Raw genomic sequence first — 24,211 nt, 5'->3', positions numbered from 1 at the left:
TCACTTTGGTGTAATTTCCCCTCCCCCATCTCCTCTGCCAGGGTGACAGTCTGATCATTGCTACTCCTGTGTCAGTTCCGAATATTACTGAGTACAGGGGGAAATATGACCCAGCGTTCATGTTCCACATTAGTCTGATTCAATCAAATGCCTTTCTCCTCTTTTCATTTTTGAACAAAAGCTCTCTGAAGACAAGGTTTGGCCAACCTTAATCATGCTGAGTAACGTTTTGCTACTTGATTAGTGCCAGTGAAATCATGGAGTTGACTGCTTGATTTGACGCTCTGAAGGTAAGGTTCCTGAACCATAAATGCTTCCAAATCAACTGTGTTTCAAAAGAGCTGAAAAGTGTCAGTTTTACAAATGTGCACACCCACACGCAAAGCAGAATCTACAACTGGAAGATACGTTTACATTTTAAATCATAGGGTGCTTGCAGTAAAAGGAGAAAGGGATTATAAATGTCCCAGATGTTGTATTCAAATCAGTTTTAGCGCAGAAGAAAGGGATTAAAATAAACCCACTAGGAGTTGATAATAAATAATCAAGGAACCCAGAAACTGATGTGCCCCGTGAATATAAGCCGATGCAGGGAAGAAGGAAAGGTGGGGGGAGGGTGTTGAGATGAAAGATGAATGCAAGCAAGCCTGTTCATTTTAAACCCGGTCCCCATTCAGAATCCTCAGCCCTGCCTCTGCTCCTCCTAACATAGCAAGCAAAGCACAGTCTCTAAGATAGTAAGTGCCGTTTTCATCAACTAACAAGGCAGAGCACATACAAATGAACCAATCAGGGGGTTTGAGTGAGCTATCAGTGCTAGGAAGCAGCTAGTCTGCATATTCCAGTTGAGTCACCACAGAGAAGAAAGTAGAAGTGGGGGTGGTGAAAAGGGAGAAAATAAATGACTGTGTGCAACTCCATCTGCAAACTGCTTCTCTCGCACTGGTATGTAATAAAATGTGTTGCTAAGATACGAGCTACTAAAGAAGTTCATTAAAGGACACTTTAAACAAAGCTGCCAGACTCTTTTCCCTTTAAAGACTGCTTATTTTGTTCTGTCCCTTATGATTATAATTAGATCATCTATATGAGGATTGCACTTCATTCAAGCCTACTCAGCAAAGAATGTTAATAAACCCACGTAAATAAGGCATGTGCACATATGATCTCTCTTTCTCTCTGTGTATGTGTGGTTTGTGCATGAATATGAGTTATGGATGTTTGGCAGGTGGCAGAGTAATAGAAACATTAGAGGTTCAATGCTTTTTAAAATAATAATAAAAAAGAGGAATGCATCTCTGAAGTCACCTCTTTCCTACTTTAGATTTTTCCCAATACCTTACTTTTATACACTGTGCCCATACCTTTTCAAAATATATACCGTATCTTAGCTACAGTAAACTGGAACACCATGGATAAGTTTGGCAACAGCATCAATGTTCTGTGCTAGAGTTCATGCCAAAGACTGTATTATATTGCATTCAGTGGCTCCCAATTAGCTAAATACTTATCACCAGCCCACAAGATGTCCTAGATGTTTAAGCATTAATGCTATAGGCCATTTGAACCAAAGTTTTGTTGTCAAAGAGGCTCTGAGTTTATCAACACAGTCTTAGGTCTGTTGATTTCTGTGGGTCTACTCTGCATATGACTTTCACTGGAAATCACCCAAGATCCTTAGAGGTTTAATTTGAGGGAGAGGATAGGGAGAGGAATGAAACATCATTCCCAGAGGGATTTACATTTTTTAAAAAATACATTTTTCAATTCAATTGCTATGTTTTCTTTTAGGGGTCTTCAATCTATATGAAATTATAAACAAAATTATGTGCATAATGTGATTCTGCTCGAACAGAGAAAAGGCACCGAGTGTGATACAGGTACAGAATCCAGCTTCCTGAAAGCTTCAGTTTTTTTGTTTTAAAAATAAGGTTTCTAGTCCTTAAGTCTGTGAAGAAATAACTGAAAGTAAGAGAAATAATACAAATGGGCTATTTTGCATAATGTATACAGGTCACAGAATGAAACATTCATTGGAGAGGAATTTGTACAAAACTGTCATTTTCCATTGAAGAGGTATCTATAATCACCTGCCATGTTAAAAACAGTTTCTCTTGTATTTCAGTTACTAGTAAATATTATATATATTTTAATTATACCTTTCAAACTCACTTATGTGAGCATGTTACTTTTCTGCCTGAATGAGATCAGGAAAATTATACACTTGCATTTCTAAATCAGTCATCCCTTCTCATCTTTTTTTATAGAGAAAATCTTCAACTCACCAATAAATCTTTAAGCAATCTCTATTCGTTCAAAGAGCTCCAGAAAGTGGAAATTACAGAAAATACACTTTAAGCTGCACTGCATGTGAAGGTATCAATGTTCTCATTTGACTTCTGTAATTCAAAATGCAATGCACCTCCTTTTAAAACGGAAAACTTTTGGTAACCCATTTTTATGGCCCACTATTGAATGGAAAGGAAATCCTTTCCAGATTACAAATACAAATATTGCATCTCTCACGGAGGGAATGTTAATGTAAGGAGCTCTGGGAAGAAAATCCTTGAGCAGGGATTCAAAGTTTCTCTTTCAAGCCCAATTACATACTCCTGTTGATTAGATGTAAGCAATCAGCCAAATTTTACATCAAACATTCTGTAGCCACAACTGCTATATTTAAAATCCCTGGAGCCAATTTCAGCTGGGGTGGGGGTGGGGGAGAGCAATTTCTCAAACACTCAAATCAACACAGCAGATGATTCCTGCAGAGGCACAAAGCTTCCACTAGAGAGTTTCATATCCTTAGAGCAATCTCAGTCAGATCTTCTTCTGTTTTACTTTCTGTCAAGGAAGGCTTTTTTTTTTTCTTCCATCCTAACCTTGAGTTTCAGTTTTAGCTCTTCCAGGGTTAAAATGTATTATTTCATACAGAGTTTCCTTTGTTATATTAACCATAAGGGGTTGCGTGTGCTGTGTTGAAAGCACAGCATATATTAGATTTCAATAGGTGCTTACTATTGGCAGGCGGAGGTTGTAGCTAGAACTAAGCCCCATCAGCAATTTCATATGACACTCTAAAAATTGCTACTACATGACAATAAGTAGCTGATTCAAAAAGAAAGAAAGAAAGAAAGAAAGAAAGAAAGAAAGAAAGAAAGAAAAAGGAAGGAAGGAAGGAAGGAAGGAAGGAAGGAAGGAAGGAAGGAAGGAAGGAAGCTTAAGGAAGAATATTTTATACACAAGTAATTTCTAATCATGGTGCTACTTTTAGCAAAAAAGACTTTTTAAAGTGTTAATTTTTTACTAAAGTTAATATAACTACCTAGTATATATATATTTTAAAATATACACCCCAATTTGCATTTCCACTGGATTTCTTTCGTATACATATCTTAAGTTTGCAGTATGGGCTGCATAATTTCTTGAAGGTAAATTCTTGGAACTTCCTCCAAAGTACAGGGCTATGGTATCAGTTTATCATCTATAGACAAAATATCCTTATTTGACACCATGGAGCCATACAACGTGCTACTCTTTTTCTCAGTTAAACACTGTGTATGCAATCCAGTCAAGATTAAGGGATTTAAATCTCACTGGGAAATTGTTTAAACAATTGCTTAAGTCTCACACAGAAATCAGTGGGACTAAGATTTCTGAACTGAGGGATAGCTCTGACCAAAAGGCAGTGAGATAGTGCCACATCATTTAATAGATATAACAAAATCAGTCAATACCCACCCACTACTAATGCAATCATAAAGGACCTGCCAGCACCGATCGACAATAGCATTGATACCATTTCCCAAACTCTAGAGACAGAGTATCATAGAAGATGGAACAAAACTGAGGGCAACCATTCAACAAAACAGCAGTGATACTGGATTTGGGTTAAGAAAAAAAATGCTGGAGTTGGTCACAATGGTCTCAGCTCCATGCTGAGGCTTTGGCTATGTCACTATGTTTCAGCTTAACTGAGGTTTTTGAGCAGAGGTTAGCTGACCATCTGTCATGGATGCTTTAGCTGTGGGGGTTGGACTAGATGACTCTTGGGGTCCCTTCCAAGTCTACAATTCTATTATTCTATGAAGTAAGAGGGACTTATTTCATAGGGCTGATACAGTGGTAATTGAGCCAATGAAACATTCTTGCCTGCTCCAAAGCTTATTTAAATAAAGCTTTAAGTCCTCATGACTTCAGTGGGAAACATTTTACCACATGCTCAACTCTTTTTATACAAGTCAAAACTCTTGGGTCCATGAGCTCTTTGGATCCCAGTTGTACTGCTGCCCAGGCACCTTTTGCTACTTCATACATGGATATAATTTTCTTTTACAAACCTGCATTATCAAATACAACTTATTGGAACTTCCTGTTCCTCCATTTCTTCTTTGGCCACACTACCAATATGACCTTCCCTTTTCTTTCTTGGATTAAGCTCTATGTGAATCAAATTATTAAACCAATGGAAGATCCATTGAAACAGGACTATTCTTCACCTAGAGTTGCAAGGTCAAAAACCTATTCTGGGTTTCTATAGGCTCCTGAAACAAAGGACTGTCCCTTAAACACAGTATCTGAAGAAGTGTGCATGCACACGAAAGCTCATACCAAGAACTGACTTAGTTGGTCTTTAAGGTGCTACTGGAAGAAATTTTTTTGTTTTGACAGCCTTATTGATCACCATACTCGACCTAATGTTTGGTAGGGCTGTATTCAAAAGAAAATTGTTCAAAATAAAGCAACATGTAGAAACACTAAAACTGCTCATGAATGCCACATTAACTGACTGATTTAGCCAGAGTCCTATGCAAAAAAATTAAGCTGGAAATTAAGGTTTGCTATTTGTAGGCCTGAAAATATACCGAAAGAATAATTGCTAAATGGTGCATGATCTAAGATTAGGTCCCTACAAAATGCAGCACACACAACAAGTTTTTTCAGTGTTCATGCTATCCTACCATCAGCTGTTCAATAATCAATTTTGACTCACTGCAGATTAGCTGTCCTCAACATCTAACAGGTAGCAAATATCTTTAAGCATTAAACAAGAACAAATTCTAAACAGCATTGTTGCTAGAATTCCTTTTTCTGAACAGACAAAGACATTGCAAGGAAAACATTACTAAATCACAGAGATAATCATCATAGTCAGTTCCTCTAATGAGGCATCATGGGATTACTGGAGTTATTATAAGAGTCATCTTATTGAAGAAATTCAAAGTTAATTGAAATCAATTGTACTGTTCTGACAGCAGGTGTTTTAAGTGGCTAAGATATCAAAGCGAACTCTTTAAAGCAGTTACAACAAATGTTACATTCACTTTTCTCAACCTCTAACACTTCCAAGTGAAGAACTACAATTCCAGTTTGCTGTGTGGTGTTTTTTAAAGCAATCTTTCTTCTGCCATCAAGGTTTCTATGGAACAAAAACTGGTCAAAATATATTTCACTGCAGTGGATGGCCTGAGGTTCATCTGCTTCAGGGGTTTATAGAAGGGGAAATTGTTATCCTTAGCGGAATTTCAAAAGTTTAATGATTAGATTTCCATTTTGGCAACTATTTTTCCCAATGACGTGCCAAATCTTGTCACAACTATATAAAACAAAGAAAATGTTTAGCTGCAAATGTATAAAATGCATTCTCTCAGTCGTCCTCTATTTGCAAGTAAGGTACTGGTCACGATCTGAGTGGTTCCACTCTACAGTATACATAGAAGATTTTCCTCCTTATAGAAGAGCACATGAAGTCTCTGCACACACACACAGCCCTGGATCATGGCTCCATCTTCTATTTCCATTGATACTTATATTATCTACTTTATTTCATGCCTAACCAAAGGAATCACTGAGCTCCAGCAAAAGTCATTAATATCTGCTGAAACATGTGTAAACTGTGTTGCCATTTCAAGACACCACCTAGCTACCTTTGATTTGAAAAGCCCAGCAAAAACAACCCCTTGGAACAGATAATATAATACGCTCCATCAAAGATATAATTTGCCTACACATTCCCAGTGCTTAAGAAGAGCACCTTAATTCCGAGAAGTCTAATGCATCCCAAGAACCTACTTCCAGTCAGATCATAAACACCAAATGACAGTCAACAATTTAATTCCAGATATGCTACCCTCAAAAGGCAAAACCAGCAATAACACTATCTTGGAAGAGTCTGTCAGAGACTAATGTTGATTTCTATGTAGGTAGTAAATTACAGCAAAGAAATGAAGCAGCGCCCAAGTGAATGGCATATACATAATGCCTCTCAGGAAGACATATTTTTATTGCTGTGCTTCAGGACAGGCTTCTCTGAATCGAGGGTTCATCAGCAATGAAAACACAGCAAGTCTTCCACATGCTCACTGCTGATTTCCAAGATCTGCTTTACGAGTCAATACTAATGTCAGGTTAGAGTTTAACTGTGCAATTATTAAGTAGGCAGTTCAAAAAAAAAAGCAGCAAGAGGAGTTAAGGGATGCCTAGTAAGCCCAGGCAAACATGCAGCAGAGTGCTTCAGATGTGCCTTTAAAAGGACAATGCTGCTTTTCAGTGAAGGTCTTTTATTTACATATACATGCTTGTTCCTTGACAGTATAGATAAAAATGTTACAGCTGTTCTGTAGGTGATGGGGATTCAAGGTGTAAAAGCATTGGACCAACTAATGGAGTCTTCACACATCATATCTTGTTAAAGAAGAAGTAAACCCATTCTCAAATAGTATTACAATTCATCAACAACATTCTGGAGGGAGGGGTAGAATATGCAGGTATACTCATGTTTGCAATGAGCAGAACCCACACTCTGGCTTTGACTTTGGGGACAAAACGCAAAATGAAGTATTGATTCAAGATGCATTGGGGGGATTGCAATCCATCCTTGAAAATATTGCAGAAAGTACTTAAGTCTATAAGAGAAATTAAATTAAATTACTCCACCTAAGTTGCATCCTATATAAATCCATTTTTTAAATTGGTAATATCCTCAAAACACTTCGCATTTGTTTTTGGAAACCTTGATTTAAAAAATAATAATAATGGATGAAGCCTATTAAATTAATCAGGTGGTCACAATAAGAATCAGATGCATGGAACAAAGAACAGAGAAGGATTTCTCCTATCTTCACTATACACCCAGGGGCAACAATCCAGCATAGCACAGCAAATAAATAGGATTTTTCTGTTCTCTACTTTCTACCCTGGCTAGTGGGAGTGGTAGAACTCTGAATGTGGAGGCAACTCTGTTAAGCCCCATTCCTGCCCACCAAGAGTTTGAGTTGGTCTCTAACACTGCAATGCCAAATGGGTCTGCCCACAGGGAAGTCAAATTGAGTTCAGTGTAACACTATGTCCAACTAGGCATAGAGGAGTCTATCAGCAGTGGTGGTGCATGACAACAGCAATGACATCTAGTTGTACACTATGGAAGAATTGCAATGGGGTATGTTCCTCCTACATGGGAATTGTATGGAGTGTTTTTTTGATGGTGTCCTGCTTCTCATAAGCATCTGGTTGGCCACTGTAAAGACAGGATGCTGGAATAGATGAGCCTTTGGTCTGATCCATCACAGCTCTTCTTATGTAGCCTGAATCCAACCCAATGGCCATGGCCAATATATGTGGCTGGTATGGTTACACATATTCTATTTTCTCTTTCAATTAAAAATGAACACAAAGCATGTGTAAACATAGAGCCTCTGGGTTGGGCAGTCTTCATTCCCATTGATCCCAGATTAGCCCTGTTAAAGTTATGGACTGCAGCCAGAATTTCCATAGCATTTTCACCCAGTCACATTCATGAGTTCCACATTAGCAGAATGTAAAAACAAAAATGGTACCTGAAAGATATGGACGGGAATATGAATAACCTGTACAAGTTAAAACCACCATTCCTAATTCTACTTCCCAGATGTCTGTTTAAATGTTTCACAGTGAACTCTGTGTCTTTTGGAACGGTGAGTCTGATTTAAAACATGAAATCCAAGCTCACATGCAGCAGTCCTCTTCCATGCGAGGCAAAAACGGGAGGGGAGCTTTGGACCTTTTCCTTGAAGAAATAATATTAATTGTATCAAAATCTGACTCCAGCAACTTTGTTATCTGTATTTAGGCTGAGGGTTTAAAACTCCTGTCACTCTTCTCTCTGTGCAAAGGGAGATTTCCTATCTGGCCTCCAGAGGTGACAGTGCGCAGCACAAGAAGACTCTGCATCAGCATCTGGTCTTAGACCATTGTATAAGTTCTTGTTGCATAAAGCAGGCAGAGGAAGCCTGTCGATGGCATCTGCACTTTTCAATGTAAGTAGCAACTGAATCCAAGGACTAGATAGCTCATTGCGTAATTTGGAGGGGGCGGGGTTCTTTTAGTGTAACACACAGGCATTGTTGACTATTTAGTTCACAAAGTGTTGCATGAGATTGGAAATGTCATCCTGCACCCAACAGCTGCATCAAACCCTAATTTTCCAAGTATGTCTCTTTGCCTTATCTAAATTCCAGCATGGTACATAATAAACAGCTCACCAATTACTATCATCATAAAAATTTCAATAGCCTTGAAATAGTTGTTATAATGCAGAGAGGAACAATCACTTTAATGCAGTAAAACCAACCACCACCGACTATTTCCCTTTCAAAGACAGGAAAACATAAACAAATGTATTCTCGGCAGTGTGAGGCTGTTACCTTGCCTTAATAAATTCTCTACTCGGTGTAGTAGTAGCAGAATCAATATAGCACACTGTTTTACCCAACAAGAAAAAAGGACTAACTGCTCTAAGCTGCTGCTTCTGCGCTGCTTCCTTCCCCCACCCCCAAAGAAAAGAAGCTATCTGATTTGATTCCATACAGTGATTAAACATCTTTGTGCTCTGCTGAGTAGGGTATTCTGTCCCCTCCCCCACTAAAAAAATGGCATCAAAGCAATCAAAATGGTAATGTTAAGCATGAATGGGGGCCCATCCCCCCGCCTTCAAACTCTGCAGACTTTTCTCCATGTCATGAAGAAACCAACACCCCTTCCTCACAAAATGGAAGCTTCCACTACCAAACTGAGCGCGCTGACAAATTCTGGGCTGCGATCAATCGGGACGGGGAGGGAGTGGCGGCGCTGGAAATGCTCGCACACATCCAGGCACAGGCAGATCAGATATGCAGCCAGCGTCGCCTCGGGCGCGCATTCAGCGGGCGAGGATGAAAAATAGGCACGGCTCACTTTTTAACTTCCACCACAACTATATCTATGGAGCGGGAGGGGGGAATATTCCTTTCCGCTCTCCGTCCACCACCACCGGCTTCCTCCCTCCCCTCTCCCCGCCCCCGGGTACGTATGGCGAAGACTCCTGGAGAGGCTGGAAAGACTGTTTTTAGGCCGGGCGGGGGGGGGGGCGGGGCGGGCGGAATACGATCCAGGCGCTATTCCAAGTTTTGGTGCTGAAAGAACTGCTGCATTCCGAAGGAATCGCGATCGATTCAGCCGAAGGAAAAGGGAAAGGAGGTTGCGCTCTCTCGCTCTCTCCGCCAAAGGGGCTTTTGCAAAGCTGCAGGAGCAGGCGAGGCAGGGGGGAGGGGAGGGGAGGGGAGCCTGGCGAAAGTTGGCTTTTATGGGGGGCGGGGGGAGGGGAAAGGACAACCCGGCAGGTCAGCGACTAGATTTCTAAGCCGCTGCGCGATTCGTGCATTGGAAGTACCGAAAGTCGAACGGGGCGGGGGGGGCAGGGAAGGGGGCTCCTTGCATTGTGTGTGTGGTTGGGGTGTGTGTGTGTGTGTCGATTTAAAGCTCCAGAGATGCTCGGAGAGCTGCTGAGCGTGCCGTGGCATCTGTTCGTGGTGCTGAAACGCAGCAAATCCCCAGCCCCGCGCCATCAGCTGATCTGAACACCAACTCACAATGCGAGACAACTTTCTTTCAGCTTGCAAAAGGGGCGAGGGGAGGTGGGTGGGAATGGAGGGGAGGACGGGGGGATCCGTCATTGCCCCCACGCACACCAGGGTCGCCCGCTGCAAAATAAGAGACACCTTCACAGAGAAAGGCACAAAAAAGAAAGTTTGTTGGAAGGAAAGTGGGCGAGGGCATCTCCTTCTATAGTGTCTCGCTTCTCTCTCCCTCCCCCCACTTTACCCCCCTCAGATTTGCCTAAGTAGACAAAGCTATGCAGGAGGGGTGCAGGGCTGTGTGTGTGTGTAAATGTATATACATGAACTGGATTCCGAAGCCAGCAGGTCAGATCAAGCCAAAGAAAGAAGACGCCAAGTGTGTGGAGTGGGGGGGGGGGGAGGAGAGAATATATATATACACATACACACATATATATACATATCTGTATCTATGGAAGCAAAAGCAGCTTTCCAATCAAAACCAGCACTCAAGGCTTTCGAAGTGGGATCAGTCCCCTTATTCTCAACTCTCTGCTTTTGCACGTTGCAAGGAAGTGAAAACAAACTAAGCAGAAGACCAAATAATTTCCCATATTCCTAAAACATGTCGACCAACTCAAAATGGACGCCTCGGTGTGTGTGTGTGTTTTTAAAACGTCTAACTACAGCATATCTCTTTTTGTGCATTATGGTTATTAATATAAACACAGTGCCTGGCAAGGCAACAGAAAACTGGATCCCTCATCTTTAAAACCTTTTCTGACTTTAGGCTCCCTTTAGTAAACATGAGTGTTTTATTCACTGGTGCGGGTATTTTTTTTTCCTTCCGGCCAACGCGGATTGTTTGAGAATGTTTAGAAAGTGCTTTGTAAAAGAGAGAGAGAGAGAAAGGAAAGGAAAGACGAAATCCCATCCACAGACACATAACTGAATCGATTCACTCTTACTTGTTTTTCATTAAGAGCAGCTATTCTCGATTGCCTCTCATGGATTTGTTTCTTAAGATCACCGTTCTGTAAAAATGGCAATAAAATGCAGATTAGAGACCAAGGGTAAACTAAAGGCAATTCAGAGGAAACTTGCGCTTAGGAATTGTTCGGGGGCAAAAGCCCAGCCGAAAGCATGCACAATAAGGAAAGGGGGTGGAAACAGAATAACCCCCTTAAGTAACAAAGCTCAGCCCGGTCTTCAAAATGAGATCTCTTACTGATAAACTTTCTCATCCTGCTGTCCCAGCAGAACTGCACTTAACACAAGAAAGCTAAAATACTGAAGAGGATGAGTTTTAAAAACACACACACTCAATACACACACACACAACAGATCTGCATTTACCTGTGGATCTTGCTTCATCTGTGCAACTAGTTTCTTTTAAAAAATGCCCCTTAAAAGAAGGAACTAGAAAGAGTTTCACGTGTAATGGATTTTTAAAAATGTGTGTGTGTGTAAGGGGGAGGGTGGGGGTCTGGAACAAAGAGGCAAGTAAACACAGCGAGTCAGTTTCAAGCAAAGCTCATAAATATTCAAGTCTCGTCCTAATCTCTCCAACACACACACACACACACACAAGTGCCAACCGCAATGTTAACTCCGGATCGCGACAACAGAGAGACACACACACACATGCCAAAACTCAGCCAAACAAGCTGGGAAACTACTTTTGTGAAGTGGTCCCCCCGGTGAAGGGCAGCGGAGGGAGGCTCCCGGAGACTCTCCTCTCTCCCTCCCGCGACTCTCCGGCCCCCGAGACCCCCCCCCCCGTCGAGAGACCCTGCGACAAGGAGAGCCCGCGGGGCTGGCTTCTCTCCGAGCCCCTTTCTGGCGGCCAGGCCAGCCCGGGCGGCAGCCTCCGTCTCTCTCATTACCTGGTGACACGGGATTTCCACTTTGAACGCCTCGGGCAAGCGGCGCAGCTCCATCCTTCCAACTTGCGAGGCACTTTTCGCCCACTTTCGAATCCCCGCGAAGTTTGGAGGCTTTTCCTCTCCCCTCACCCGCCCCGCCTGGCAAGGAGAAGCCACGGCAGGCGAGCCGCCACCCCTGGAAAAAAGGAAAGCGAGGGGCTTCCAGGCGCCCCCCCGTCAAAAAGCGATAACAACAATCGAAAGAAACAACTAGTCAGGCTGCAAAGCAAGTTCTTTGCCTCTTTGCTGAGGGACACGGACAAATCACTCACTTTCCGCCAAACTGGGGGGGAGGCTACCCCCCGCCCGCCCCCCCGGCCCCCTATCCCCATGGGCCCCTCGGCCGCCCCTGCTCCGCCCAGGACCCGATTAATCGCCTCGCGCAGCGCCGCCGCCCCTCCAATGGGGGCCGAGGAGACTTCCAAACGGGAGGGACTATATTTCCTCCGAGTGCGCGCCTTGATTTCACTTTGCCTCGGGAAAAGTTGTGCCACGGCTGCCAATGCTAATTCGGAGTTGCCCGGATGGAGCGAGGCAGGGCGGGGGGAGGAGGAGGAGGCGAGAGGGAAGCAGCCCCCGGTCGGAGCATGCGCGGGAGCAGCAGCAGCAGCAGCAGTGGACCAGCGAGAACAACGGAGGGATGGAGAGAAGCGCCGAGGCTCCGGCGGCGGCAGCAGCCTGTGAGAAGTTCGAGTCCCGACGAGCCTGTGGCCCGGGAGGCGCTGCGGGGATGCTCAGCCCAAAGAGAGCTGTGAAGCCCTGGCCGCGAGGGGGAAGCGGCTTGTGGGCTCGGCTGGCCTGCCTGTCTTGCACAGCCCGGGGCTCCTCGCTGCCTCTGAAGCCCCCTCTCCCGCAGACAGGCACCGAGAGAGAAGCAAGGTTCCGGGGTGTGGATGGGCCTTGAATGGGCCTTTAAAGACTTTTCATGGGACCAGGGCAGTGGATCAGAAGGAAAAATTGCTCACACCACACCAATTTTTTAATTGCTAATTGGAAAGCAAAAGGAAACAACTCATGGCAGTGCTTGATTTGTAACATGGACCACAACTACTTTAATCATGGGGCATCCAGGAAGTATAAAATGATGCAGCTACGTGAGAACATGAATCATTTCCAAAATGTAATATTGACTGTCCTTGAATCTTCCCACCACACTTGCCATCCTCTCCTGCCACACCCTTTGAGAAGCACTGGATGAGGAGTTCCCATCGCCAGCTGCCAGTCAGCAAATGTGGTGGAATATAGCTCTGTGCAAGTCAACCCTTTTATCCCCTCCCCACCCGGCCCATCTCTTGATCCTGCCCCTTCCATGTACCTATGTTTCCCCTTCATTCTTTACATGGCCCTTCTGTGGGAGGCCAAGTGCCTGCCGTCCTTGGCCATGTGGCTGAGGCAGGGCCAGCCAGGTTGTGCAGCAAGGGGAAGGGACCCTGCTTCAAGTGGGGCCTTCAAGAGAGGACCTAGAGAGAGGCAGGAGTGGCTATCCAAATAGTGCAGCAAGACTATCAGTGTTGGCGCTCGGAGCTGGAGCGTGTTGACATTTGCAGCAAAATGTCTACTCGGAGCTAAGGGGGGTGGGTGTCATCAGAGCACTTTCAACAGATGATTTTCTCTCCCTCCCTCTCCTTCCACAAGTTTTACTCTCTGGATGTTAGGGAGCACTCATGTGCAGCCTCTTTAAGTGATAAATAGAAAAAAGTAACATCCGAAGCAACCCAGAATTGTTCACCTCGCCTATGCAAACATCCCACTTTTTATAGTGGTTTGTGGAGCTTTACCAGTTTATTATTTATTTATTTATTTATTTATTTATTTATATCTCACCTTTCCTCCGAGGAGCTCCAGGGGGCACCCTCCCTATTTTATCCTTGCGACAACAACCCTGTGAGGTCAGGCTGAGAATGAGTGACTGCTTCAAGTCGCCCATTGAGCTTTGTGGCTGAGCGGGGATTTGAACCCTGGTCTCCCACTCTAACCACTACACCACACAGGCTCTCCAATACTGGTGTACCTTGCAGAATTGAGAAAATGAATGCAAAGTGTTGTGAACCTGCTTAATAAATGTTAAGTATGAATACCATTAATATCTGAAAACAGCACTTCCAAATAGGCAGGTAAAAGGACAGGAGACCTTGTGGGAGCTGTTTTGGTTGGTGAGTTATAATGAAACAAGGAAATTTAGATAAATTAAAATGCCCTCCTAGTAAGGAGTGATAACTTTGTTTTTGGAAATCTCACATTTTCTTAAATATCTCAAAAAGACACCTATTTTGAAGTTTTACTAATATACAGAATAATATTTAATCTGCATGGTTAGTGAGCAGAGTCAACTAAAGTATTAGAGGCAACTGAAAGTTTGTCTAAATGAGAATGGAAAGGAACACAAAGTTTGGCAAAAGAAATGCAAACTAACACTAAGGGATGCAAAAAATAAAGAAAGAAAGAATTTGAGGAACATATTACTAAAAACAATGTTCAACCATAAAAAAATATTTAAATACATTAATAGCAGGTGACAGGCTAGGGACGCAACCAGTTCACCTGCACTGGGCGCCTTGCTGAGAAAGCACTGACTTAGAACGGAAGGCGAGAGGCAGGGGGCACCAAATTCTGGCATCGCACAGAGTGCTGCTGAAATTTTAAAGCCCCAAGTCCACCACTGATATAGGTGAACCACCAACAGTCTTTGACCCTGGTTTTCTTCAATAATGTCTTCAAATATAAGTCCTGTATACTTTTTTTAAAGTCAAGAATCCTCAAGGTATATTTTCAGCAAGTTCTCCACATCAGACAGTGGAGGATTCCAAATGCCAGAGCCACTGCTGGGTTATGCAGGCCACACTGTCAAGGTTCAAACATTCCTGGTCACAGTTCAGAACTTCAGTGGAATTTGAGGGCACTCTGACACTGACAGGAAACATACTTTATCTGGCAGGATCAAACCCATTGTTAGCAATCCATCAGCCATGCTTCCACTTCCATTGTCAAATCAAAGGCTACCTTTCATTGTGCTGTAATATGCTCCTATTGTGCTGCTAAGCTATCCCAGTATTCCTGCCAGCCTTTCATCTTGCTGCTAACTTTTTCTCCTCCAGCAAACTCCTTTCTAAATGCACATGAATACTGATTAGAAGGAACTTCTAAGCTGCTCTCAAAATCTTCTCTCAGGTGAGGACGCACAAACCCCTTTGATATGAGAGGCAGCCGTGCAGGCACATCCAAGGGCAAGATTGTCTTCAAAGGCAGAACAACATTGTTCCGTGAATTAGGACAACTGTTTCTGGGCTGAACTACACTATAAATCAGGGTGCTGGGTGCTTGCTCTTTTGTTAGTTTCCATTTTTCCATTTTTAGTACATTTTCTTTTGGGAAGTTCCTTGGAATTTCTGCTAAGTCGCTGTGTCCACAGGTAAAAAGGCTTTGGAAAGACATAGAGAGGAAAAGGAGAGAAGGGAACGGCATTGGCAAGTCTCGACAGTGGTGTCATCGTGCTGCTTTCAATGAAAGACAAGGTAACAGTTAGAAGCATAGTGCAGATTTCAAGAGAAACAGAACAAACAGTATATTTCTTTCCTGCTGGAATTGACCATGAGCAAGTGATGGGAGTTCCATCATCCCTTCCTGAAAAATAAGTAATGATCCAGTCATTTATAACTTAATTAGTGGTGAGGGAAAGAGAATGCAATATGTGTACAAATGCACACACACTGTGTCTTGAAATGTTGGATTAAGGCTCTAACAAGCCACAGTCCCTTTGGAAAACAAGTCCTTCTCTTTTATGTTGCATATATGGCTCCCATACCTGTGCAAGGGTACGGACTGAAGGCACACGAGGTCTGGGTGTGGGCAGTGTCTGGATGGATGACCACCTGAGAACCACACATATACTGTCTTAGGTTCTATGACTTAAGAAAGGTGGGATATACACAGAGGTGAACCTAGGCTCCCTTGAGTCTTTGGCAAGGAACTGTATTGGTGCCCCCTCATCTCTTGTATCCTTGGCAAGGATGCTCCACTGAGGGGCCCAGAGCAGTGGAGGAGTAGCCCGGCGAGCATGCAGACAGGCAGGCCACTCCAAGCCAAAGTTGAGAAGCATGATTTTTGCATCCCCATGGACCTCTGCCCTTGGTGGCGGTCAAGCTGGCCGACCCCTAGGTACACCCCTGGATGTAAGGGGAAAGAATGCTGTGTTCCCCCAAACTTCTGGCAATTCACACACTTAAAAAAAAATAAAAATAAAATTGGAGGTGTGTTTCAGTTGTACATCCAAGTATGTATGCGTCTAGATTCAGGTAGGTAGCCGTGTTGGTCTGACACAGTCGAAATATTTTTTTTAAAAAAAATGTCCAGTAGCACCTCAGAGACCAACTAAGTTTGCTCTGGGTCTAGGCTTTCGCGTGCATGCAGATACACTGAAACAGAAATCACCAGACCCTTATATATAGTGGGAGAGTGGGGTGGGGTTTTTCTCAGAAGGGTAGTAGGAGATGGGTGATTGTCTCAATGGGTACGGTAAACCTGTTAACAATTAGTCCTACAGGAAAAAGCAAGGGATAGTATGCAGATGACCAAAAATAGCTTTAGCATATGTATTGAGACAAGAATCCAATATCTCTATTCAGACCCAGTCTCTCCATAGTTTTCAGTTTAGTGGTAAGTTGTAATTCAGCAACTTTTCTTTCAAGTCTATTTCTGCTGCCTGTTTTTTACAACTGAGCTTTTCGATGTCTTGTTTTTAACTTGCTTTTAACTTTGCTTTTGTTAAACTGTAACCTGCCTTGGGATCACATGTTGAAGCATACCCTGTAAATATACTTAATAAATGAAAAGTGGAGAGACATGGTACAAGAGGCGCATCTTGCACCATCCCTGAATGCTTTGTGATGGTAGGTCAAGATGCACCTTTTTACCCAGGCCTTTCGCCAAGTGGAACACAGGAAGCTGCTTTCAGCTTGATCTGTCTCACTCAGTACAGTCATACCTCGGGTTGAAGTAGCTTCAGATTAAGTATTTTCAGGTTGCACTCCACAGCGACCCGGAAGTAATGGAGTGCATTACTTCCAGGTTTCGCCGCTCGTGCATGCGCAGACACTCAAAATGACGTCACACGCGTGTGCGGAAGCAGTGAAACATGACCCGCGCACGCGCAGATGTGCAGTCGCATGTTACGCTTACTTCAGGATGTGAACAGGGCTCTGGAACGGATCCCGTTCGTATCCAGAGGTACCACTGTACTGACTGGCTGTGGTTCTCTGGGATTTCAGGCAGGGTCGTCTCCCAGTCCTACCTGGAGATGCCAAGGATTGAACTTGGGACTTTCAGGAGAAAGACAGGCTGTAAGCGTTTGAGGAGGGGGCCCTTTTATCCCATGCAGGTCTGCATATCCTCTCCGTTTAGCATCCATTTACTACGTTGAGCTATACAGCTCTGTTGTGCACCACTTGCTCACCATCTATCATTGGCAATGAATTCCAAACTCTACAAACACCCCACATTCTGCACACATGTTCCAATCCAGAAAGGGAGATTTCTATTTGGAAAAAGCTTCTGGTGTGTACCCAGATTTGCACTTGTTGTATATGACCAGTTGCACATGATTTGAGCTGGATCCTATCATTGCATGCAGCCTGAATATATATACAGACAAAAATAGTTGGCTGTATTTTCTTTAGACAGTTTGTAACTGAATGTAGACTTGGAATGGCAGTGGCCTAGGGGTTGGGCTTCCTTGGTAAGAACGTTGAGGGTGCAAGGGAAACATTTTAAGGCAGAAAAAGTATTCCCACCATACTGTAGTTACTTTTATAAAACCTATGCTATACCTACTCTTCACTTTGGCACCCGTATCCAGAGATCAGTCATACCTACATCTTTTGTACCCTTCTTTCAACCTAGGAACTGTGGGTGTCAGTTAAATGTCCATGTACATGGATAAACCAGCCATACTAAATAGGTTAGTGTACATACACTAACCTATTTGCATCACAAAGTGTAGTTTTTTCTCAAGCTGGAATCATTTGTGCTCATTCTCAACATGCAGCTTTTATTATACGTTACATATGCTTCAGGTTACAGACTCCGCTAACCCAGAAATAGTGCTTCAGGTTAAGAACTTTGCTTCAGGATGAGAACAGAAATCATGCTCCGGCGGCACAGTGGCAGCAGGAGGCCCCATTAGCTAAAGTGGTGCTTCACGTTAAGAACAGTTTCAGGTTAAGAATGGATCTCCAGAACGAATTAAGTACTTAACCCGAGGTACCACTGTAGATTGATTCTCAATCCTGTTGTCCACAAGGGTAGGTGTGCTTACCTGATGCACATTTCAAAACATTCCCCTTGATTAAGTTACCCACTGTTATGGACTGATTGGACAAAGAGGAATAGTGGGTGGAACTAGCTGGGGAACCATCAAGAGAAGGCTCAGAGCCTCTGGGATTAATGGTGGGTCAACAATGAGTGGTTAGAGGGAGAAGACTGTGAAGAGGAGATGTCAGAAGCTAAAGAGGTAACAGGTCTTAGTGAGCTCGTAGAGTCTGAGACAGAGAGAAGTGCATAATCAGAGGCAGAAGCTGAAGCAGGAGAGGAGGGAGGCCAAGAGGTGAGAGGAGTCAATCTGAAAAAGGCATGAGTGTCTCCCCCTCCTGCTGTGGCAAGCTCCCCTCCCCTCTGGTCTTCCAGAGCCAGGAGTCAGGAAAAGGGCAGAGGAGAGATTGAAAACATGTAGATGCAGTTTCTGATTGTTTGGAGAGGGAACTTAGGCAGCTGTGGGAAAGATTTAGTCTCAGCAACTGCTGAGCAATTCAGCAATTCAGTTTCAGCAGCTGCTTCATGGGGGCAAGACCTACCAGAAGTTACTGTGCTCATCAGGCATGTCACTCCTGTGCAGATATTGTTTTTGCTAATAGAGAGTTAACTCAACTTGCACAGTGTGATTTACTGCTAGCTCATACCTGACACACTTTTTCCTCCCTGCACATGACCCAGGTGAATGAAGAAGGAAGCAGTGATTGCCACCTTGGTATATGGCCACCCACAACAACAGAATCATATGTTATTGGGCACGCCCTGCATGGCTGAGACTGCCTACATCTGTTTTCAAACAGACACACTGCAGAGTAACACAGAATCAATCTGCAGTGAGAGTTTATTTTCAGAATGAAACCAATTTCCCAAGAAGCATTTTTCAGTGGTAAACTATAAGCAATAGGGTGTGAACTATATAGAAAAAAAGTAGTTCAATTTTATTCTAGGATAAAATGCCGTATGTACACTGTACGTTCAGTGAATGTGCAATTACACATATATGTACCTATCCATCCTCATAAAATTAGTCACACCTAACTACATACAACATGGGCAAGATTGGGACGCAGAAGTATCAGCTTTATTGTCTAGATCAGGGGTCAGCAAACTTACCGCGCCTCGAGCCAGTGTCTCCAGTGCCGATCGCGTGGCAGGCTGGAGGGCGGGGGAGCGCATGCCCATGCGTATGCGCACACGCTATTTCCGGCGCACCTACGGGTTGGAGGAGCACCAGAAATAGCTTGTGTGCATGTGCACGGGCCTCCTCTGACCTGGATGTGCACCGGAAATGACACTTATGCATGCGCACACGCTATTTCCGGTGCTCCTCCAACCTGGAAGTGGGCAGCTGTGCAGTGCAGCACCGTTAAGAGCGGGCAGCTGGAGTCACCACGGGCCAGATAAATGAGTCCCTCAGGCCTTATCCGCCTCGCGGGTCTTAGTTTGGGGACCCCTGGTCTAGATCTTGACCAAAAAGTTTGATTGTCTAGATCAAGGACAGAAACTTTAATGATCTTCACTTCTCAATGCAATTATTTACTTTGAATATGATGTACAATGCCCTTAACTTTGGCTGTTTATAAAGAAGTGCTGAGCATTATTCAAAAAGTGTCTGCTTCAATTAAGAATATATTTGCATGGCACAGAATTCAAAGGGTTTGAGCACAGAATGGAATAACCCCGAGTGCAAATAATGAACCGCATTAAAGTACAGTGGAGAATTGACTCAAGACAGGGAGGGGGCTATTTCATAATAAGTCTGTAAACTGAAGTATCACTCCTTGCACCAGAAGCAGTTTGTTCAGAAAATCACCCTGGGTCCTGTTGACCTAACTCTCTTTAACTAGCTCCCAGGAACAAAGCAGAAATGACTCCTAAGCTGTTTCAGCATTATGTTATATGAAAAAGGTTCCTGACCAGATTGTAAGTTTCTCCTTCTCTGGGAAGGCATGGTGGCTCCCTAAAACTGCAGTGTGCAATGCTCAGCAAGTGTATAAGCCATCTCAATTTCTAAGCCCCTGGTCGATAAGGCACATTTTCCCCCTTAATGACAATTGAATGAAGAGCACTTCAATCTTACCACTAGAAAACGTTTACTAGTTGCTATCCAACTAAGTCATAGTCAGGAGTAGACCCACTGAAATCAACAGACTCAAGTTACTAATCTCTAATGATTTCAGTGAATCCACTGTGAGTATGACTAACACTGGATATCTCCCAGAATGTGCAAGAACAAGCATTATTCACCTTCACAGGAGCCCACCTTAAAGTGTGTCGCTGTCCTTCTGATCATGCCACCTGATCAACAGGAAACAAGCCAGTCTCACATCCTTCCCCACTATGGTGAGATGCAGAGTATTTCTAATTCAGCTGCAGAAGTATTTCAAATTTGTTTCTATATGCATAAATGAGTATGTGTGCAAATTGTATGCAAATCTGGATCCTCTTTTTTGGTAATGCGTGTGCAGCCACCCTGTAGAACAGTGGCACGCAAGGATGTAGCAGGCAACCTGAAGTATGTGGGTTTTGGTTCATAAATAGCTTGGAAATCTCTTGCACTGTATAAAGAAATACCTTTTTAAAATTACAACACTCACTGGAACCTAACAGAAAATTCTCTTTCGCTTTTGTTTAAACATTGGGTATTACATTGCAGTCTACTGTTAACTATCAGGTGGCATCCAACAAAGTACCATATTTTTCCGTGTATAAGACGCCCCCATGTATAAGACAATCTCTATTTTTTGAGCCCAAAATTAAGAAATAAATGTTTTAAACACCAAACAGAACAACTTTGATATTTTATTAAATATTCAAAACACTTGTATGTTTAGTACTTTATATTTAAACATCAAACAGAACACCTTTATCAATATATTTAGTATCATAATTACAGTAGGTAATATTTTTTATTTTGGGGGGCTAGTCAGCATTATTATAATGTACAGTATAAGAACTGAAGCAGCGCTGGCGCAGAGCCGGGCAGCTGAGCTGGAACTAGAGCGTGTCCCCGACGACCGGGAGCTGGTCAGTGCCACAATGCAAGAATCATAGCTGAAGAACCCTTTAAGAGAGAATTCATATGCTGCAGAAGTTAAATTGCCTTTTTCTGCTCCACTCTCAAACATCCAGGGGAGCCAATTGCACTCTGCCCCTTGGGCCCAAACAGTCCGCCCGCTGCCTCCCCCCCCCCAGCTGTAGGGTGGCTGAGTGGGAGGAGGCAGGCAGACTCTGGAGGCCTTGCAATGCACCCTGCCCCTATGGGCAGCTCACGCCCCAGGTGCCGGAGCCGATTCCTCCGCTGCTGCAAGGAGCTGCAACTGCCAGAGCTGCACTTTTGGAATTAAGAAGAAAAGAGATTGAATTTGATATCCCGCTTTATCACTCCCCTTCAGGAGTCTCAAAGCGGCTAACATTCTCCTTTCCCTTCCTCCCCCCCAACAAACACTCTGTGAGGTGAGTGGGGCTGAGAGACTTCAAAGAAGTGTGACTGGCCCAAGGTCACCCAGCAGCTGCAGGTGGAGGAGCGGAGACGCGAACCCGGTTCCCCAGATTACGAGTCTACTGCTCTTAACCACTACACCACACTGGCTCTCAATGGGGAGTCTGGGTAGCCAGGGGGTGGCTGAGGGAACCAGGGGGAAGGGACAATGTCTGGAATGGGGCTGCTCTAACAGAACTTCTTTGTTGGATACTGCCCATTGTGCAATGCCCCAAGACAAGAATTTTGGTGCCAACCAATTGAAAGCCAGGATGAAAAGCAAGTGGGGGAATAAAGTTAAATCATTAATGTTTTTACCTCCCAATGAATTAATGGAGGCTGGAAAAAAATTACCGTATTTTTTGCACCATAACACTCACTTTTTTCCTCCTAGAAAGTAAGGGGAAATGTCTGTGCATGTTATGGAGGGAATGCCTACGGGTGGCATGCCTACGGATTTTCCTCCTCTAAAAACTACGTGCGTGTTATGGTCGGGTGCGTGTTATAGAGCGAAAAATATAGGTAGTTCCTTGTTCCACAAGATACTGATCACAGTTTAGCTACTGTCAGCAACACTTGTGTATGGCACACAACTAGAACTTTCCAGATGTCATGACAATATTGCAATGCTTCGTTAAGGTTGGGCAGATACCATGGGCGGGGGTGGGGAACCCTCAGTAAATACAAACAGCAAAGCCTACCAAAGAATAACAAGGTTTTTGATACATGGGTTGTATATCTAGCATACGTGGACCCGAATGAACATTCAGTGTGCATAGTGAGTTGATTGCAGCAACAGCAACACTTGAAAAGGAAAATCAAAACAACCCAAAATATTTTATTTTTAATTACATGAGATTGAGATTGATGGTGAGAGTGGTGGAATCTGGGTTAAGTACTTACATTATTTGCAAAGCTGAAGCAAGAGTTCTGCATAAAGGACTGTCATAGCAATGATCAGGGACTTCCTGGGGCCATTGCTCCATTGCCGCTACATTTATAGTAATTTTGACTAAGAAGACTTAAGTTGCTTCATGTCAAGGACACACTTAAAAACACTGCCCTGCACAAGATTATCCCATATATTTGAGATCTAGCAAAACCTCAAAGGTAATTTAGCATCAGACAAACAAAAATTAAGTTGGCAGAAGATATTTTTGTTCCTGTCAAAAGGAGAAAGTGCCAAATGATTATATAATGAAGTCTTTGCCACCTTTTGGCTCTGTGTGAAAGGCCCCACCAGTCATGAGGGGTTTCATGGGATAAGGAAATTTCTGCTGAACGGGATGAAAAAGATGAAATCTGCTCCACAGTTTCCAGCCGGCTTCAGCACACACAAAAAGGCCTTGATGGCGTTTCCACTGAATGGAGCCCTAGGGTAGAAAGTATATTGAACTCCTGTAGCAGAGAACTTAGTAATGACTCCTGAAAACTAAATCAATTTGTATTGGTTGTGGAGCTTGAACTTCAAATGGTTTTTAATTACGCAGATTTCTAATGTGATTTTTGTAACACTAAATTGTTTGGGTTGTAATTTTTTATTTTTGTATTTGTATGGATTTAGTCACCAAATAACTGCATAATTAAAAAGCAGGTCAAAATTACCGACTCAAGAACAGAAACAAAGGCTGCAACACATTATTCCCCTTTTCACGTATTTTCAGTTTTCAGTTCAAAAACACTGATGCCAGTGAAGTGGAAATATTTCCTATGGCGGGGGGGGGGGGGAGAATATGGTTTGTGCTAATATTCACTTTAAAAAATAAGAAGAAGAAAAGCCCTGCTGAATCAGACCGAAACTCTAGCGAAGTCAGAAACTTATTCCCCACAATGACCAATGCAATACCTGTGGGAAGTCCGAAAGCAGGACAGGAAAGTGATAGCAGCCTCCTGCTTATGACTGCCACCAACGGGTATTCTGAAGCAAGACCGGCCCACCCATGAGGCAAGGTGAGGCGGCTGCCTCAGGCAGGATCCACAGGGGCAGCAGACCCATCCTCCAAAGAATGCACTGCCAACTGCTGCTGCTGCTGCTGCTGCTGCCACCACTGCCACCCACTCCTTGAAGGCCAGATCTGCCACTGGAACAGCAGCTTCTCAGAAAACAGGAGGTGCTGGTGGTCTCCTCCCACCCCTAGGGAGGAAATGGCAGGGGCTTCTCTCTAGAACAGGGCTCAGCAACCTTTTTTCAGCCATGGGCCCTCAGACCATGTGGTGGGCCACACTATATTGGGGGGGGGGGAATGAACGAATTCCTATGCCCCACAAATAACCCAGAGATGCATTTCAAATAAAAGCACACATTCTACTCATGTAAAAACACGCTGATTCCCAGACCGTCCACAGGCCGGATTGAGAAGGCGATTGGGCCGCATCCGGCCCCCAGGCCTTAGGTTACCTACCCCTGCTCTAGGGTCTCAGGCTCTGTAGCCTCCTGGCATGAATCATAGTGGGTTCCCCACCCCCAGGATGGCCTTTGATTCCCACTTCAACCTTTGAGTAAGGTTGATTTGATTCCTGCAGTTGTTTCCAGATGTAGAACTTTACTTCTCCCACCCTGTTCCTGGTGTTGTTACAGTGGTACCTCGGGTTAAGAACTTAATTCGTTCTGGAGGTCCGTTCTTAACCTGAAACTGTTCTTAACCTGAAGC

The 24,211-nt window shown here is 43.7% G+C and overlaps 1 protein-coding gene across 10 annotated transcripts in view; it reads right to left on the bottom strand.

Annotated features, from left to right (window-relative positions):
• The window catches only part of PHF21B (PHD finger protein 21B), a 188,700-nt gene extending 176,571 nt beyond the window's left edge, over positions 1-12,129 (bottom strand). For 4 of the 10 annotated variants that reach the window (XR_014564193.1, XR_014564194.1, XR_014564195.1 and 1 more), the window contains exons 1-2: positions 11,738-12,120; positions 10,820-10,885 (exon numbers count right to left, since the gene is read on the bottom strand). Coding sequence is in view for 6 of the 10 variants with exons in the window: in XM_083738787.1 (XP_083594913.1) it covers positions 10,820-10,885; positions 11,738-11,791 (120 nt within the window). In the remaining 4 variants the exon portion in view is untranslated. Of the gene's footprint in view, positions 1-10,819; positions 10,886-11,207; positions 11,379-11,737 lie in introns of those variants that run through there. The other 6 variants (XM_083738782.1, XR_014564192.1, XM_083738781.1 and 3 more) reach the window with 6 other exon arrangements.
• Positions 12,130-24,211: the final 12,082 nt, after the last annotated feature.

The sequence above is a fragment of the Podarcis gaigeae genome (genome assembly GCF_964106915.1).
Source record: "Podarcis gaigeae genome assembly, chromosome: 5".
Lineage (NCBI taxonomy): Eukaryota > Metazoa > Chordata > Lepidosauria > Squamata > Lacertidae > Podarcis > Podarcis gaigeae.
This window is presented reverse-complemented; position numbering and strand designations above follow the sequence as displayed.